Source organism: Lytechinus pictus, chromosome 1, assembly GCF_037042905.1.
Source record: "Lytechinus pictus isolate F3 Inbred chromosome 1, Lp3.0, whole genome shotgun sequence".
Classification (NCBI taxonomy): Eukaryota; Metazoa; Echinodermata; class Echinoidea; order Temnopleuroida; family Toxopneustidae; genus Lytechinus; species Lytechinus pictus.
The window spans coordinates 20,662,905-20,682,097 of NC_087245.1; the positions used below are offsets into that span (position 1 = coordinate 20,662,905).

The window sequence follows — 19,193 nt, forward strand, 5'->3', positions numbered from 1 at the left end:
GAAAAATAAGCGAGATTTTGATGAAATTTTCATCATAATGCATTCTTGAGTTTTCTCTATTTATTCAAATCAACATTTTTCTGGGGTGGACTTGACCTTTCAGAAAGAAGTTATGACAGGTTCTGAGGGGTAACGGAGGTGTCATAAATATATATTCAGGTTGTTGTACCCTGTTTTGGCAAAGAGGGCTTCGTGAAACGGTTAGTGGACAAGTAGCTCACTATCTCCGGGCCCCTGATTTCTACTATAATATGTCCAACTCTCCCTTATATACCTTAAAGGGTCTTTGTAAGTATGCACCCCCGTAAAAGCTTAATTCCACTTCATGTACAGTGCTGTATACAAATCCTATCCGAATGTGTTTCGTAGATTTTTGAATGATTATTTGAAATTTCTATCTGTGAAAAGGGGCGGTTTTTATGTTTTATTCTGAAAAGGGGGTGTTTTTGTAGTTCGTAAACGAAATCTATAAAGATAGTTTTTTTTTTCTTTGTCCTAATATAACAATTTGTATTCTGTTTTCATTAATAAATGAAAGTGAAATTGAAACACTTCTAAATAGGTTCTATCGTGAAATTGAAACACCTCTAAATTTTAGGCATTCATGTACAGTGCTGTATACAAATCATATCCGAATGTGTTTCGTAGATTTTTGAATGATTGTTTGAAATTTCTATCTGTGAAAAGGGGCGGTTTTTTATGTTTTACTCTGAAAAGGGGGTGTCTTTGTAGTTCGTAAACGAAATTTATAAAGATGTTTTTTTTTTCTTTGTCCTAATATAACAATTTGTATTCTGTTTTTATTAATAAATGAAAGTGAAATTGAAACACTTCTAAATAGGTTCTATCGTGAAATTGAAACACCTCTAAATTTTAGGCATTCATGTACAGTGCTGTATACAAATCATATCCGAATGTGTTTCGTAGATTTTTGAATGATTATTTGAAATTTCTATCTGTGAAAAGGGGCGGTTTTTTATGTTTTACTCTGAAAAGGGGGTGTCTTTGTAGTTCGTAAACGAAATTTATAAAGATAGTTTTTTTTTCTTTGTCCTAATATAACAATTTGTATTCTGTTTTCATTAATAAATGAAAGTGAAATTGAAACACTTCTAAATAGGTTCTATCGTGAAATTGAAACACCTCTAAAATTTAGGCATTCATGTACAGTGCTGTATACAAATCATATCCGAATGTGTTTCGTAGATTTTTGAATGATTATTTGAAATTTCTATCTGTGAAAAGGGGCGGTTTTTTATGTTTTACTCTGAAAAGGGGGTGTCTTTGTAGTTCGTAAACGAAATTTATAAAGATAGTTATTTTTCTTTGTCCTAATATAACAATTTGTATTCTGTTTTTATTAATAAATGAAAGTGAAATTGAAACACTTCTAAATAGGTTCTATCGTGAAATTGAAACACCTCTAAATTTTAGGCATTCATGTACAGTGCTGTATACAAATCATATCCGAATGTGTTTCGTAGATTTTTGAATGATTATTTGAAATTTCTATCTGTGAAAAGGGGCGGTTTTTTATGTTTTACTCTGAAAAGGGGGTGTCTTTGTAGTTCGTAAACGAAATATATAAAGATAGTTTTTTTTCTTTGTCCTAATATAACAATTTGTATTCTGTTTTCATTAATAAATGAAAGTGAAATTGAAACACTTCTAAATAGGTTCTATCGTGAAATTGAAACACCTCTAAATAAATTCTTGGTTGTGGATCGGAACCATCATGGTCAAACATGTGAATCTATTATGCCACATTCACGACAATCAAACCGACCATAGACTGATCAAAGTTATACGGATTTTTTTCTTTCTTTGGTTCGTCTGGAGTTGATTTTGTTCATGTCACTCAGAGGCGACGCCACAAGGGGTTGCAAGGTGAGAATGCCCCTATGACATTACAAGTAATGAACAAAAAAGAGGGGAAAAGATTACAAAAAGAAGTGGAAGATTTTTTTTTAAATGATGGAGGAAGGAAAAAAAGATAGTCTCGATCTATTCTTACTGCTTTTCTTTAAAATGTCAATCCATTAATTTGTATCTGATGTGTTTTACTTTGTATAATGTTTGAATGGAAATAAAATAAAGAATACTTTATGAATCAATTGAAGAAAAAAAAACATAACGTCATATTTAGGTGGTCTCCCCCTCACATTATGAAAATATCCTGGCGCTGTCCCTGGTGTCACTGTAGCAACACCGGGATGCAAACGAGATTGCGATTCATAATTCATAAATAAATGTCTCACTTGGTGGTTTGAATATTGTTTAGGGATATGTGTACAGGCGTCTCTCCTTAAATCTACTCTTGAATATAGATATCCCGAGACATTCAATTCTTTGGCTAATTACATCAGTTATCGGTATTTCAGGGGAAATCGGATGATGATTAAACGTCTCTAGAGAGGTATCGTATTGTTTGCTCATGAGTCCAATGGAAGCTGTACATGATTTCATACCTCATCAACGGTTAGATGATATCGATGGGCAACAAAATTATGAAGTAATTGATTTCAAAGGCCAGGCCTTTTGAATATCTGGCGGTCGACGCGAGATCAGGCTGACCAATTTTATTGACGACCGATTTTCGCATTAGATGGTTGACATTTCTAACCTGGCACCGCAAAAATCGATGGGATAGTTCGAGTAACTTCACCGTGTTTCATTTGCTCCATAATTCGTTTTAATCAGTGGTGATCATGACGCTATTTTGGAATGATTGCCTCCCTTTCAGCGAGGCATGGAGATCATAACTGAATATTGATGATTTACGCCAATTTATTGTGTAGGATATCACATTGATACGGAAATTTACGGAAAATTCCCAGAATGAAAACACGACCCTGATGGTCATAAAACCGTTAAGCACCTTTATCAAATTGTATATTCCATGATTTTTCCTCTCGATGGATCTGAGATGACATTTCGATGATGCCCGTGGATGTAAGTATTAAAATTTACTAACCCGGTACTTTTCTTTTTTGGTTTATGTGCATAATTCTGAGATTTTGTATATCTATAGGAAAGAAATTAATCTCTACAAAATGAGTCTTCTGCGCTTAGACTTTATCTTTCATTTTTTATTTCGTTCTGTAATAGGTTTCCTGAATAATCATCACATCAACCGTAACCGTATATCAAATCATTGTACAGTGCAATTAAGGACAGTTACCATAGAAACGATATTATCCATGTGCTACTCAAGCCAGTCAAGACAAAGGAAAGTTGTCAGACGACACATGTTTTACTTATTTGAGAGAAGATGATAAATGAGACGGGTTCAAAGCAGTCTCTTTAATCAACATTGGAGATCTTTAAAAAAATCATTAGAATCCCAATTACTTTGGGAGTTCATGGTCCATTAAAAAAAAATCAGTTCTCCCTAATTCTTAATATCATTCTATTCTTATATTCTTTCTTTCTCCCCCGCACCCATTTAGTTAGAATGTTATGTGTAGAATACTAGAATAAAATATCTTCACATTGTATAAGAGATAGACAGGTCTCTTCACAACTTTTATCTTTATTGTTAAACCCAAACCCAAGAAATGGTTTCGATGTAATACTCTTCACCCCACAATATGTTATGTTGATGAACAGATTGGGAGCATGAATAAATTATATTGATGATGATGATGATGGTTATGGTGATGATGGTGATGATGATGACAATTATGATGATGATGATGACGACGATGACGATTATAATGACTCGATTATTTCACATATCAAATAAACATTATTACACTGTAAAAAAACTATAGTGTTAAAACTGACACCAGTTGGTGTTAATAGAGGACCACACCCTGAGGCGTTAAAATTACACCCTAGAGATTAAACATAACACCAAAGAGTGTAAATGTAACAACCGAAGGTGTTGTAATTACACCTATAGGTGTTAAACTAACACTGTCAATTTAACACCGGTGTAAAATAACTGGTGTGGTCCTCTATGTACACCTGTTAACACCACAGTTTTTGCTGTGTACCCTGCAGATTACAATTTCATTCTACAACTTCATTTTCATGTCACTTTGGTAACTTTGGCACGCTGTTCTGTTAGAAAGACAGATTTGGTGAAAATATTTTCCACCGATTTCCGTAGCTTCTTTACCTCGACGTTTTTTTTTAGTTACGCAGATACATTGCGTAACAAAAATAAGTGCGTAATGTCATGAATGTGTCGTTAATTATTAAACAAGTATATCACCTTATATCGCAATTTGATCATGTTTTTTTTAATTTGTTTATTTATTCTCTATTTATTTAGAAGTTGTATATAGTGAGCCTCTTAATAGTACTACATCAACTAGTGCCTCTAACCATCCAAGAATGCCAAAGTAAGTTTTAACCCCTTTCTTAAAAAAGAAAAGAAATGCATATATTCATAAGCTCGTCACACAAACTTACACATTCTGGTAAACTGTATCTTTTTGGCATTGCAATGACTTGAAAAATGAACTATTTAACGGGTTCAGTGTAGAATCATGACACAAATGACAAAGGTAACTTTTATAGATATAAAATGATGTTGAATATTTCCCCCTATATTAGTACTTTTATTCTGCAATGATTCAAAGAAGATGCAAAACTGATATAATCAATGACTATGTTTGCACTCGAGGATATATGGTATGTCATATTATAACAGAACGTTATAATGTGTTATGTTAAAATCTGACGTCATTTTTAGTAAAGCTCGTCTGGTACAGAATTTAATCTTTGCATTTCTTTCCTTTTCTCCTTTTCTTTTTCTATTTCTATTTTTGCATTATCTAGTTTAGTTATGGTTAAATTATTTTCCACCTGTTCTAAAATAAAACGCGCACACCTGAATTTTATCATGGTTTTCATGGATTGGGGCCACGTTACGGAGATCCGATCTCAGACTGCGTTTGGTTACGTCATCTAAAGTAATTTCCATTAGTTATGTTTTAACATAACCATGATAATTGTGGGAATTAGTGCATGAGGATGTTTAAGAAATGAATTTCACATATCATATCCATCATAATATTTAATTTCAATTCAAATATAGGCCAACAAAAAAATCTTAACGATTATTGATTGGTCTGAAGCAAACCTCGCTCAATCTCTTAGGATGATTTTGGTAAGTTTTGTCAAGAGATCGGCTCTTTATCAAAGATGATGGATATCATATCAACACAGGGGCGTAACAGGGGTCGGTGGCCGGGGGGAGAGGGCAAAAATTTCACGGTCATATTATGGTATGAACCGGCAGTAGCGTAATGAGTCAACAATTTTGAAGGTGCCAGATAAATCATGGCGTATATCGGGCAAAATTATTTTTTTTAATGCGAGCGAGCGAGCAAAAATCTCGACATTTTTATTTTTAATTACCAAAATTTGTGACGGATTTTGACATAATATTCAGAAAATAATATTTCACCCTTCTCTCTTTCCTTTTCTCTTTTTTCTTGGTCTGTACGCCACCGTGAACAAGATTTTTTAGTATTGTACGCGAGCATTAGGGCGAAGCTCTATATGCAGCGTATGCGACAGTAGCGTGATGAGTAAAAAAAAAAAAGAGGGGGCACAGTTCGGCGCGTGTGGCAAAACGTTGCGTAATGTAAGGAGCGAGCAAAGCGAACGAGAAAAAAAATCATCTTGTCCCTTCTCTTCATATTCCAATTTAGCTTTTGGGTCTACATTCTACCTTCATTTCCCGCTTTTGTTTACCATTTTGTCATTGTTTTTCATTATTTCCCTTTCTTACTTATCATGCTAATGTATAAGTACACTGTTAGAAAATTTATCCTTAAAATAAAAAAGGTTCCTGCAGCAGAGTCTCGAGAACACCTGTAATCTTACCAGATGCGTAATCTTACAGGAAATTGGTATTTGGTGTATGGAACCTTACAAATTTCCTTTTAGAAAACACCCTTTTCCCCTTTTTAAACAGACCTGTTCTGTTAAATTGCAGAAAAAATTATGTTTTATGAATTTACAGAATGATTCTGTTATTGCTTTTTGCAAAATCTTCTGTTTTTTCCTGTAAAATCAGGTTTTTTTTAACAGTGTATTTCGGGATGATTTGTTCTTTAAGTCTCACAAGTTCTTTTCTCCCTTTTCCCGCTTTCCTTCTGTTTTCCCTTTTTTATGCTTTTTTTCTTAGTTTTTTTTTCACCTTTTCCCTTTCCCCATTTCTTTTCCCCCTTTTCTTTCCCTTCCTTTCTTCAGTTCCTCCCTTTTCTCCTTTTCCCGTTTTTTTTATAGATTATTTTCCCGGTGAAATCCGCCAAGGGGTGGGGCAGCTTGCCCCCTGCCCCCAGTCTGTTACGCCACTGTATAATCAACCCAATATATACTGCCAAGAGATTGATTGGTGAAACTATGGTGCCCTCATGCAATGACGTCATAGCTATGATTTTCCCTTAACGCCACACCCACATGATTATTGTGCATTATGTATCGTGATTTTCAACAAGGTACTCCCTTGGCCGCCCAATATTTTTCAGGGGATGGCAAGGACACAGGGGCGGATCCAGGAATTTCCAAAAGGGAAGGGGCACAACATTGATGTGAAGTTTTGGGTGACCGACGGGAGATTTTTTTATATATTGACCTTAAAGATTTTAAACACTGAATTCATGAACAGAATAAGGATAACACCAACCCCGTTGCCAGGATTTTGAATTTGGGGGTTCGATTCATCGCTGAAAAACTTACAAGAAAAAAAGAAGGTAATCGGTCAAAACTCTCGGCTATTTCGCCCCAGAAAAACTGTTTTTCTTCCCTATTTCCCCCCTATTTTTTAGGGTTACGTTCGACACCCCCCCCCCCTCCCCTGGCTAAATGCAAAACAATCGAAATGCACTCTGTGCCTGTGTTCAGGAAAATTTCCAACTTTTTAGTTACAATTTATAAATTGAACATTACTGTTTATATTAAAAAGCTAATGTCAATATAAACAGTATCATTATAACTGATGTATTATCAAGATTTACTTTAATAGTTTACCATGCTGTATAAAGGGTATTCAGAATGTGTAAAAAATAAAAGACATCTACTTTTGAATAATGATTTATTAGAGTAGTATGTCAATAGATTCAGTGAATTCCAATATAAAAAAATAAAATAAAAATCCGTAAGATCTGAAGGATATGAATTATGAAAAAACAGAATTATTAATATCTCAGATATTCAAACTGATATGAAATACTAGATATATTTTGCAATTGTAAATGATATCACTCAGGAAAATATGTATTTTACTTTCAGTTTTCAAGGATATTAGATGTTGGTATTTTCATTTTGCCAAACAAATTTTCAATACTGAAGACGCGTCTTGTGTGTTTTGTATTTCCAGCATGTCCGGAAGAGGCGGAGTCTCATGGAGATTCCTGTTACTATTTCAGTTCCACGGAATTATCGCGGGACGATGCGAACGAGAAATGTACCAAATACGGCTTTCATCTGGCCTACATTCAAACTGAAGAGGAACAGGAATTCCTTCAGGGTCGACTGATTGAAGAACGCGTGAAAGACTGCTGGATAGGACTAACCGTCGATTCCAATGGCGATGGGATTTGGATGGATGGATCGAGCCTCACCTATGATAATACAGAAGATGGGTCCTACAACGAAAGAGTGGGATGTTTCCGCATGAGAAAAACACATGGATACAGATGGCATGACAACAAATGCAAAACAGAGTACCAATATGTTTGCGAAAAAGAAAATGGTGATTATTGTTAAACTCAAGCCAGAGTGTCTTCCCATGATGTTCTTGTCCTATTGTGGGTGATCTGCTCTAGGCCCCTGCAGTAGTATAGTAGGCATATTTATATTCATACATTTTGATACCAGGGGCGGCGATCCTGGGGGGGGGGGGGGTAGGGTGCACAGTGCCCCCACACTTTTTGAAACTGTCCCCTTTTACCTTACAAATGTGTTCAATGTGCTTTCATATTAGAAGGACCCGTTTTCTGTTCCAACGAGTGGCCCTTCACCTTACAGCGCCCTCGGCAAGCCAAGAAAATGGCCCCTCTCCAATTATCACATGATAACATGACCCTATGTTTATGTTATCTTCAAGCGATAAACTGTGACTTTTGTGAAGGAATTTACAACGATTACCTTCTCTTCAACAAACAAAAATAATTTCAACGGGGCATTTTTATACCTTTTAACACACTACGAAAATTCAGAGTAGTAATTAGCGCCAGAATAGGACCACGAAGCAAAATGTACAACTTAAAACTGAATTCACATGGGTGTATATTATCAGGATTGTGTTTCACAACAAAGGGCATGAAACGTATGACGTAGATAAACAAAAATACCCTATTCAAACAAACCATTTCTGAGTGACTTTATGGTGAATTGAGTTGCACTTACGACCATCTTGCGACCTGGTGAAATCACCCTGATGTAAGATGTCAACTCAAGTCATATTCGAAAAAAGATGGAATAACTTCGTTCCTGAAGCGGGTTCTAAGCATTTGTAAATTGAAAGGGGTTCGTATGAACTCTGGAAGAAGACCACAGGGAGCAGTAGGCCTACCCCCGAAAATTTTAAAAATCCACACTAGTTAGGAAATCTGCCCCCAACTATGCGTTTGTTCAAATCTCTGTGATCGTAGCTTTTGTTGAGAGCAAATTTAAATCAAGGTATTCGTCAAATTAGTATTTTTTCTTATTCTTAAATGTGCATGTTTCCAATACCATATAGAGTGTTCCGAGACAACAGTGGCGATGACGACAACACCATCTACCACAACAACACAACCAACTACAACAAAACCTACCACCACAGCAGCTATAACAACAACACAATTGACAACTATGTCTACAACAACGCAGCCAACCACTACAGCTACAACAACAACACAATCCACAACGCAGCCAACCACAACTAAACCTACTACCACAATGGCTACAATAACCCAATCCACAACGCATCAAACCACAACTAAACCTACTACCACAACAGCTACAACAACAACAACCCAATCCACAACGGCTACAACAACAACCCAATCCACAACGCAGCCAACCACAACTAAACATACTACCAAAACGGCTACAACTACAACAACCCAATCCACAACGCATCAAACCACAACTAAACCTACTACCACAACGGCTACAACTACAACCCAATCCACAACGCAGCCAACCACAACTAAACCTACTACTACAATGGCTATAACAACAACACAATCCACAACGCAGCCAACCACAACTAAACCTACTACTACAATGGCTATAACAACAACACAATCCACAACGCAGCCAACCACCACGGCGACAACAACAACACAATCCACAACGCAGCCAACCACAACTAAACCTACTACTACAATGGCTATAACAACAACACAATCCACAACGCAACCAACCACTATGGCTACAACAACGACAATAAAATCCACAACGCAGCCAACCACAACTAAACCTACTACTACAATGGCTACAACAACAACACAATCCACAACGCAGCCAACCACAACTAAACCTACAACCGCAACAGCTACAGCAACAACAACCCAATCCACAACGCATCCAACCACAATTAAGCCTACTTCCACAACAGCTACAACAACACAGTCGACCACTACTAAAGCTACAACGCAACAATCGGCAACCACTGTGGCTACCACAACAGAAACTCACAAAGGTCAGTAAATCGTTTATGGTTAGAGTTGTTACGTTAATCCGAACCACAGTGATGTGTTCCTATTGTGGTTGACCTTATGATTTTGAAAGGGAAATTTCTGCTGTGGAAAGAGCGGGAACAATAATTGTTAGTTTTTGTGACACTTCTTTTTTTTTCTTTCCATTCTCTCTTCTATTTCCTTCGCCTATTTCGTTCTCTTTTGCCATTTTTTTTTCAAACGTACGAGTTTAGTGTTTGGGTTTGGTTCGTAAACATTTTGTAAATAAATGGTTGGAAGTAAAGAGTTTTGAGTTTTGACTAAGTTTATCATAATCGGGTTACGGGTATAACGTCCGTTGCAGCCATACCAGGCCCAGTTTCATCAAGTCTTACAACTATTGTAACTTGTCCATTATTGTAACTACCATGGTAACCTTGATTTTGATTGGCTGCTCAGCCCTGTTACCATGGTAATTGACAAAGTGGCATAAGTACAATGGTTGGATTTATATGAAACGGGTTTTAGGTGTTAGAATTGTTTTCTATCCTGGCACCCAATAGACATGATAGATTCATGCGATTCCTAAAGTTTTGTTGTTGTTGTTGTTGTTGCCGATAATACCACGAGTATCATGATCGAAGGTAGGTATATCAGATAACCACATCGAAGTGTTTCTCTTTTCTCGTTGTTATTTCCAGTAAAGCAAAAGTCAAACCGGTTTCGGTCGGTAGCGAGGGACTATGCCGTGAAGAATTCGGCCGTGATCGAGCGATACTCGGCGTCGTCGTTGATACGATGTTCGGCCCGATGTTCAAGCACGGAATCATGCTCGCACTTTACGTTCATTGCTGACAGTGGCATTTGTTTACTTGGTAGTTTTACTCTAAAGAACGACTTTGGTTTTGAGAAACTGAATGGAGCCATTACATTCGAAGCCATCTTGTTCTGAGTTGTGCAGTACACCCCTGTCTGGATTTAGAACATCCATTGCAACATCGGTAGAAACATTGGTACAGGCCTACAGCCAACCATTTGTCTTTAAACAACATAAGACCTGCAAAAACTGACCCTGATAGAAATATAGCAACCCACATGGAAACAGTGCACCCTCTTGCATTCTTGTTTACATTGGCCATTTTCGATCCGATTTCAATTCAATTAATTTATTTCACTCTATGAAAATAAGATATATACAAATAATTAAGAAATTATCCTACATAATGGCAAGAAAGAACGACAATACAAAGTCAAGAAAATGACAATACAGTAAAATAATGTACAAAACATTCTTCGAATGTACACTGAATTTAATGGTGGGATGGGGGCTACTGTACCCCAAAAATATATTTTTCGTTAAGTCATTGTATTGTAATGATCATAATTTTTATCGAAATTCCTTTATCATCTTGCAAATTTGCGTTTTACACGCCACTAATATCAAACAAGTGATTATTAAGTTATTGCAAAAATCAATTGAGAAAGAGAAATATGAAACAAACACGAAGTGATATAATTGTGACATTAAAAGGGAAATTGCTTAAGAAATAAGTCACGAAACGAACCTCTTTTGTTTTTTTTGGTAATCTATTATTATGACTTCCCTTTGATTTTTCTTTAATCATAAGTTTCGTAAATTTTCTAAGACACTCTATATTCAGTACTCCTTCAACTTCAAAATATCCCCAATATTTATGGCATTTAGCTAATGGCCTAAAACTCGTCTGCACACACTACGGTATGTATCTATAGGTACAATATATGGGCAATTGAGTGGTTTTAAAAGGGGGCTGAGCTGAAATGAAGTTGCATACGGAAGATAAAAAAAATTAAAGGGGAGGTTCACCCTGACAAAAAGTTTATTGTAACAATAGCAGAAAAAAATATTGGCGACGGTGTGAGGAAAATCCATCACAGCATAAAGAAGTTATTAGAATATTCATTATTTGATTTGTGACGTCATATGCGAGCAGCTACCCTACATATCGTATGGTAAAAAATCAATGAAATGTCATTTTCTCAGAAAATTTATAATAGTTTTTACTGTACCTTAGGTATATTAATAGAAAAATTATTTGATATCGGTTCCTAAAAAGAAAACAAGTATAAGTCATTACGAATCATCATAACATAAAAAAGTTATTTATTTCATATTATATAACATATGGGGCAGCTGCTCGTTCATGACGTCACAAATTTCTTAATCTTTAAAATGGATTTTTCTCAAACCTTCATCTATATTTTCATTGTTTCTGCTATTTTTACAACAAACTTTTCTTCAGGTTGAACTTCCGCTTTAACCTATTTTTTTTTCAGTCTTACATGTCGTACGCGAGCATGCACGATCGAAGTATAATAAGCTGGAGTTTGCTGTAGCTATTATGTTAGACGGGTTAGACGCCACCAAGCGACACAGTCATTATTATGCAATCCATCTTCCATAGTAGGTCATTTCTGAATACATTTACCGTTATATGTGATTTTTTTAATGTCAGGCTGTATGTGTTAGGATGGGACGTATGTACATAATCAATTTTATTTAAAAGCCGACAGTATGACATTCGTCCTCGATTCCATCATTCCTATCATTTTAATATCTATGGATTATCTCATAATGCGCATAACCTTGTAATCCCATGACGTTAGAGTCGGATATTACTAGTATTAGATTCTCTCAAAAATCAGTAATTGATGGAGGCACGGTGACGTCATGATAGAACAATGGTTTCGAATTCAATTCAAGTTCAACATCATCTCTATCATTGAGGATTTCGACATCACCAGACTCGTTGCTGATCCGAGGCACTTGGATAGGAATCAAAGCCGTCGGTTCTCTGGGTGCTGCCTGCGTGCAGACATATTTTGCTTTCCATGAACGATTCAAACAACATATAATCCAGTTCAGTGGCAGATGCAAAGTTTGCTAAAGAAAGGATCATACACGTACTTGTCGTGGCCAAACACAAGAATTTTTTTTTTCTGGGGAGGGGGGGGGGGCATTATCATGTATTTTTGGGATTTAACTTTTGTTAAGAATTTGAAGAAGGTGGAGGGTATCTTGAGGAAGTTCTCAATGTGTTCATATTTGTGTTTCATTGTGTGTTATATAATAACACAACAATCCTACCACCTAACGATTTTTTCCCACGCTTGTTGTGCTCGCTTGTACAATAATGAGATATACCAGCATTGTTATTGAAGGGCAATTAAGACGTATAGACTTATCTTTGATGTTAATAATTCTGGTGACAAATAAACACTTCTATTGTGAAACAAGGGTGATGTTAGGTTCACCGCCTTTACTCATACATTAAAAACAGGATGATTTCAGAAGCAATAATTCTGCAGATTTGATGAAGGGATTAATGTTCATACCATGTCTAATTATTTTACGGGGTGCGCAGTTTGCTCACTTCCTTCACTTCAGTGCTACGCCGCGGCGCGCCGGCGATGTAGTATATTTATCATTGAAGAACTATCGGAAACAAGCAATATTAAATCCAATATACACAGATGCAGAAATAAGATCACAATGGATTTAGAATGTTCCACCCCTCTTTTGTTGATCTTATGAGACAAAAAAAAAACAAGCTATCATGATTCTAAGATGATGATCCAAACTTCCAAAGTAATTACGTGCACCTTCTTGCTCATACTCAGTGAGCTTAAGTGGACTTAAAATATAAGGGGAAAATCGGCTTTGATGAAAAATAAATCGCTTGAGCGCTTGCCCGCACTGTCATTCTTTTTGTTAATTCATTGTTGGCCTTGATTGAAAACCATTGATCACTTTTTTTGAAACAATGATTATGAAAAGATCACAAAATGATGAGTATATCACTGGAGACAATGTAACTAAGGCTTATTTAGCAAAATTTCCCTTTTGTTTCCATTATGATAAATGCCCCGATATCAAACTACATAAATTCCGATTGGCTATCTATCGAGTTTGTACTGATGAGAGGATAGGCAGTGATTGGTGAGAGATTTGGGGTAGGATAGAGGGAGAGAGAGGGAGACAGAAAGAGAGAGAGGGGGGTACAGAAGGGTGAAAGAGAGTTAGGAGAGAAGGGGAAAGATGGTAAAAGGGACAGATGTTTAAAGGAAAAGAGAAGAAGTGAAGCAAAATGACCGACGATGGAAAAAGGCAAAATCGAAAGATCAGAGAGGGAGAGAGAGAGGGGGGGGGGGGGGTTCAAAGAGAGAGTGAGAGATAGAAGGAACAAGACAGTGATGAGTGATGGGCCACGCAACGCCCTCTTGAAATTTTTTTGATTTAGCAAAGCAAACAATAATAGCCTAATGGCGAAGAAAAAGATTAATGATTAACCAATAAAATTGTTCAAAAAAATGTATACCACGGAGTGCTTTTGCAAGGAAGATCAAGACTGCTACCAGTGTAGAGAAAGCATGACAGTGAAACACGAATCGTGATTTCCTTTTTTGGCTTTAATCCCTAAAGCATTTACTGTATTCATGTAATCTAACTTCGGTAAAGAAAACATCAATCAAGTGACAGCGAAATTGTTTTTTATCCAATATATTAAAAAAGTAACATTTCACATGCAAGCTGCTTGCATGGGACTAACAACAAACAAATGACATTTATATTTAAAAAAAAAAATTCAAAACAAAAGTGATTAATAAACAAGTTAAGAATATGACATTAAGCAAAATCTCAGATCTTGAAATGTATGATTCATGACCATTTTATGCACTCGTATTTCTACGGTGTCAAATTTGTCTCAGAATGGTGCAGATGAGAGTCAAACATACACTCTTAAAAATGTTGGGCAACATACGGTCCACACAACAATTGGTTAAAACTTTATCCAATTCTGGGTAGTTTTACACCAATAATGTGTGCTTTGGGTGAAAACTACACAGTATTGGTGTAAAACTACCCAGAATTGGATAAAGTTTTAACCAATTGTTGTGTGGACCGTATGTTGCCCAACATTTTTAAGAGTGTAACGTGTATCGGATTATTGAATTTGGCTGGGACTGGCATGGCATCAGTTGAAAAATCATTTGATTCCTAGTCAAATTAAAAACTAGTCGCTTTGACTAGGAATTGACTCCCAGCTGGCGCCGTTCTGAGTCAAATTTGACACCGCAAGAAATAAGAGGAATATCTTTTTGTAATGTTATTAGATTGTGTCCTACTTTATCCGCTTTCAAGATGATTCCCACTCTCTCTTATGTAGGCCTGTACAGTGCGTCCCGCAAAAAAGGAAACACGTTTTCAGAGATAGATTTCACAATTATTAAATATGCTTTTACTATAAATTTGATACTCATGGCAAGATTGGAATCTCATCTCTAATTTGAAATCAACAGTTTAGCAAATCGCTCACGCATGAGAGATAATAAACAATACAAATATTGAGACATTTCATAAACGATTTGCGCAGAAACTCACACGTGAATCTGAATCCACTCTCATTAATTTTCAGGAATCAGTGAGAGGATCTTAACAAAAAATACAAAGAAATGAACTCGTCTTGCTCATTAATGCGTGAAGTGTTTGTCTCATGTTAGGTATCAAAATAAAGAGGAATAAATGAATCATAATTATGATTGTGTAACTAAATATCATAATTCGTTTGTATTTGAAGAATAAAGACATGGGAATCAGGGTTTCCTTTTTTGGGGGGACGCACTTAATAAAAAGGTGTTTTTTCTTTCTTTTCTTTATTTTTAACACGTTTTTCAGCAAAACTTAAACATTATTTTCTGACTTAAGACCTCATTACCCCATGGCTTCAAAATAAATCCCCCATTGGACGAGGACCTTGAATAAAGCTACTTCGGGATATTTTTTTATAAATAGGGGGTACTCCTCCTCCACCCATCCCCTCTCTGTCTCCCACTCTCTCTCTTTCTTATCTCACCAATTTTCGCTCTAGCACAAAACAAATAATTGCATGCCTGATTACTCCCCTCTACCTGAAAGCAAAGATCGTTTTCTATTCTTTGTTGTTGAATATAGGGAACCCATTAAGCTAAGTTAAATTAATATATTAAAGGGATACTCCGGGCTTTAGATATTTATATCTAAATAAACAGAGTAAAATTCATAGATCAATATGTCACGTTGTTATTATTTGTAATGATCTTAACCCTTTGATATTTTATAGTTTTAGACATACATTTATAACTGATTGTCATTGTTCCACTCGATTTTTATTAATTAATTCATTAATATCATTTCAGTGTTTTTTATCAGTGAATAAATTATACAATTAGTAGTTTTATAATTAGTAACTGTTCCCTTTGGATAACTTAGATATTTCAGTTTGATTCATATTATCATCTAAGTACCTATGTTTCCAAGCATTGTTATCTTTGACTTAGATTTTGACTTTATTTTCATGTATGATATGATGATTTATGTTGTTTATGTTTTCATCAGGTCATCGATGAAAAACAGTTTTATGCTGATCTTTTGTACCTGAATAAATATGTTCTAATAAATAAATAAATAAAAAGATGCTGAAATTTTATCAAAATCGGATAACAAATAACTGACGAAGTTATTCAAATTTAAAGATTTGCAATATTTTTGAAAACAGTTATGCATGTATTCATGAATATTCATTAGATGGGCTGATGATGTCACATCTCCACTTTCCTTTTTCTTATATGTTATTACATGAAATCATCTTTGTTTCATTTTCCATGCATGTGTAAATGGTGTGTCTCTATTATAATGAATTAAAGGAGAATGAAACCCTTGAAACCAGCAGAATCCATATCAAAGAGAAAAATCAAAGAAACATATTGTTGAAAGTTTGAGGAAGATTGAATGAATAATAAGAAAGTTATGAGCATTTGAATATTGAGATCACTAATGCCATGTAGTTCCTCCCATTGGCAATGCGACCAAGATCTGTGATGTCACACACGTACAACTCCCTCATTACTTTAGTACTTATTTCACTTATATTCTCACTTTTATAGAGTCTATCACAAGGTGAGGTGTTCTCCTTATGAGAGGACAAGTACAGAGGTTTCACAACATTATATCATTGATGAATCGTTTGTCATATGATTAGAATGAGCAAAAAGTGATGTTTTGGGGTATATTTTCACTGTCCAAAAGGGGAGAGTTGTTCATCTGTGACATCATAGATCTTGGTCGCATTGCCAATAGGAGGATCTCCATAGCATTAGTGATCTCGACATTCAAATGCTCATTACTCTTCTATTGCTAGTCCAATTTTACTCAAACTTTTGTTTATCTTATTCTTTGATTTTTCTGCTTTCACAAAAGCTTACTTGCTCCAAGAGTTTCGTTCTCCTTTAAGTTGCAGCTATAAATAACTAAAACACTTAATCAGTTGTCAATCGAATTGTTTTATTCTTGGTATACATTTTTTGAATAAACCTAATTTCATATAATGAAATACAAAAGAACAAGTGAGGATATGACATCATCAGTTAATTGCTCATTGAATACTCATGAAGACATGAATAAAAAAGTTTCACCGGAATAATGCAAATCTTTAAAATTCAATAACCTTGTTATCCGATTTTGATCAGCATTTTGCTTTGTGAATTTACTCTATTTATTGAGATATGAATATCTTCAGCATGGAGTATCCCTACTACTTCTTTGGCAAATAAAACCATTGCTAGTTTTGTGCAATTTAAAAAAAACATGGAATTCAGACATTGCGAGGAAAATCACCAAATTCATAGAGATGAAGGCTACATCTGGCAAATGCACTAGTGCGAGGTTAATTAGTATACTAACCTCGCACCATGCAAGAACCGCATTTGGCAGTGGATTTCATACTAGCGGGTCGCACGCGCGTGCTGCGACGCCAGTGCTTCCACTCTTGATGGAATCCAGGAAATCCCAGGAAGTTTTGCTATTTTTCAGGATTATTCCAGGAAGTGAGAAATTCCAGGAAGTTTTCCAGGAAGTTATCATTTTCGGGAATGATGTTATTTTCTGAATATTTTGTCAAAATCTATCACAAAATTTGATATTTTAAATTAAAATGTAAATGTTTGCTGCTCGCAACTCTTTATAAACTTTGCCCGTTACCTCATGTTTCGCCCCTCAAAGGTTTTGGCTCAATTAAGGCACTGGGCCCTATATTTCATTGTGTGTGTATAGAAGAGAATGGAAGACTGCAGACTATTCGGAAAATTCCAGGATATTTTGTAAAATTCCAGGAAGTTCCGTTTTGAAAAGTGGAAGCACTGAACAACGCCCTGGCGTCCATAACACACGACTTTTAGGCCCGAATTCTCAAAGGGTGGCTAACTTAGCCCGGGCTAACTTAGCCCGGTGCATGGGCTAACTAATCCCCTGTGGGCTAAGTTAGTCCACTGAGCATTTCATAAAGCGTGGGCTAATTAGCCCACCTGGCTAAGTTAGCCGGGTGTGCTAAATATTTAGCACACCCAGCTAACAGCCAATTAGCCCGGTGGGCTAAATCATGAACTGAAGCTACTGCTAGCATGCTCAGTGCAGCCTTGTTGATGCATGTATGTACTACAGTGTGCAGTATACCAGGTCCATGGCAGCTAGTACTCACATAGCAGCAAAATGGAGGGGGAAAGATGTGCCAACTGGCCCCGCAACTAGCAATACTCCGAGATTATACCTCCTCGAACTCATTCATGACAATGCTGCGATATTCTGTAATAAATGTACAGATATTCATACTTTAGGAAATTGGCAAAGCCGATCTCCTAATATAAATATAAAAGTTAGGTCCTACCTTAATTCTTGCTCGCCAGAAGATAGAATGTGGTCCAGCCGCTCAGAATCTCAGATAAATTGCACAAATCCGTGAATAGAAATATATACACTTCACAATTTCAAATACAGTAGATAAAGGGACAGATGTCACAAAATGTCTCGCGAAGTAATGAGCTCATTAAATATGCAGAGAATATAGACTTCGAATGAGTGGAAGTGACGGTAAGGAATAAGATTGGAAAATGCAGAGAAATAATTAAGTATAAGTTGATCCTCCACAAGATTTGATTCGATCCTCACTAGCAGCTGGATGAGATGGTCAGCATGAGTGGACAGGACGAAGGCAGAGAGTAGAGTGATGATGTGGTAGAGAAAACAAGTTGTTTTTACCAACATCAGAAAAGATGAGACAAAGAAATAAGCGCCAAAAAGGGAGGCAAAACAAAGTTGAAAAGAACAAAGAAGAGAGAAGCAGACTGTGAGAAAAGCAAACATGCAAGCATCTCTGTAGTGATGTTGGTTATACCTGCAAGTTCATTGCAATAAACAAGGAACAATGAAAGGATGTTTGCTCCAAGTCTAGGAACAAAAGAAAGGTTGTTTCTCAATATAAGAATGTGTTTGCCAAGTAGATTTGGACAGAAAATGAGTTGGCTTGCTCTGTGAATGTACAGTATTGTAGTACATACACATGGCGTGAACAAGTGAGAATATATGAAATTGGAAATAAAAGAAAGAATTTATATACATATACAGAATGTTGAAATATAAATGAAAATATATACAAGGAAAGAATATATAGATGTAGATATATAAAAAGATATAGTCAAGTCACTACAATACCA

The 19,193-nt window shown here is 35.9% G+C and overlaps 1 protein-coding gene across 1 annotated transcript; it reads left to right on the top strand.

Moving 5' to 3' along the window:
- The first annotated feature begins 2,598 nt into the window (after positions 1–2,598).
- Positions 2,599–12,561, top strand: LOC129267041 (mucin-2-like). The gene is made up of 5 exons (XM_054904826.2): positions 2,599–2,952; positions 4,280–4,349; positions 7,340–7,714; positions 8,705–9,652; positions 10,331–12,561. The coding sequence occupies exons 1-5, from the start codon at positions 2,938–2,940 to the stop codon at positions 10,579–10,581; spliced, it is 1,659 nt and encodes a 552-aa protein (XP_054760801.2). The 5' UTR covers positions 2,599–2,937; the 3' UTR covers positions 10,582–12,561.
- The last annotated feature ends 6,632 nt before the right edge of the window (positions 12,562–19,193 follow it).

Bases quoted from the DNA above. Each gene is read 5' to 3' on its own strand.
- LOC129267041 (XM_054904826.2), top strand. The intron at 4,350-7,339 runs GTAAGTTTTAAC...TTGTATTTCCAG, and splicing joins AACCATCCAAGAATGCCAAA to CATGTCCGGAAGAGGCGGAG. The intron at 7,715-8,704 runs GTGATTATTGTT...AATACCATATAG, and splicing joins TGTTTGCGAAAAAGAAAATG to AGTGTTCCGAGACAACAGTG.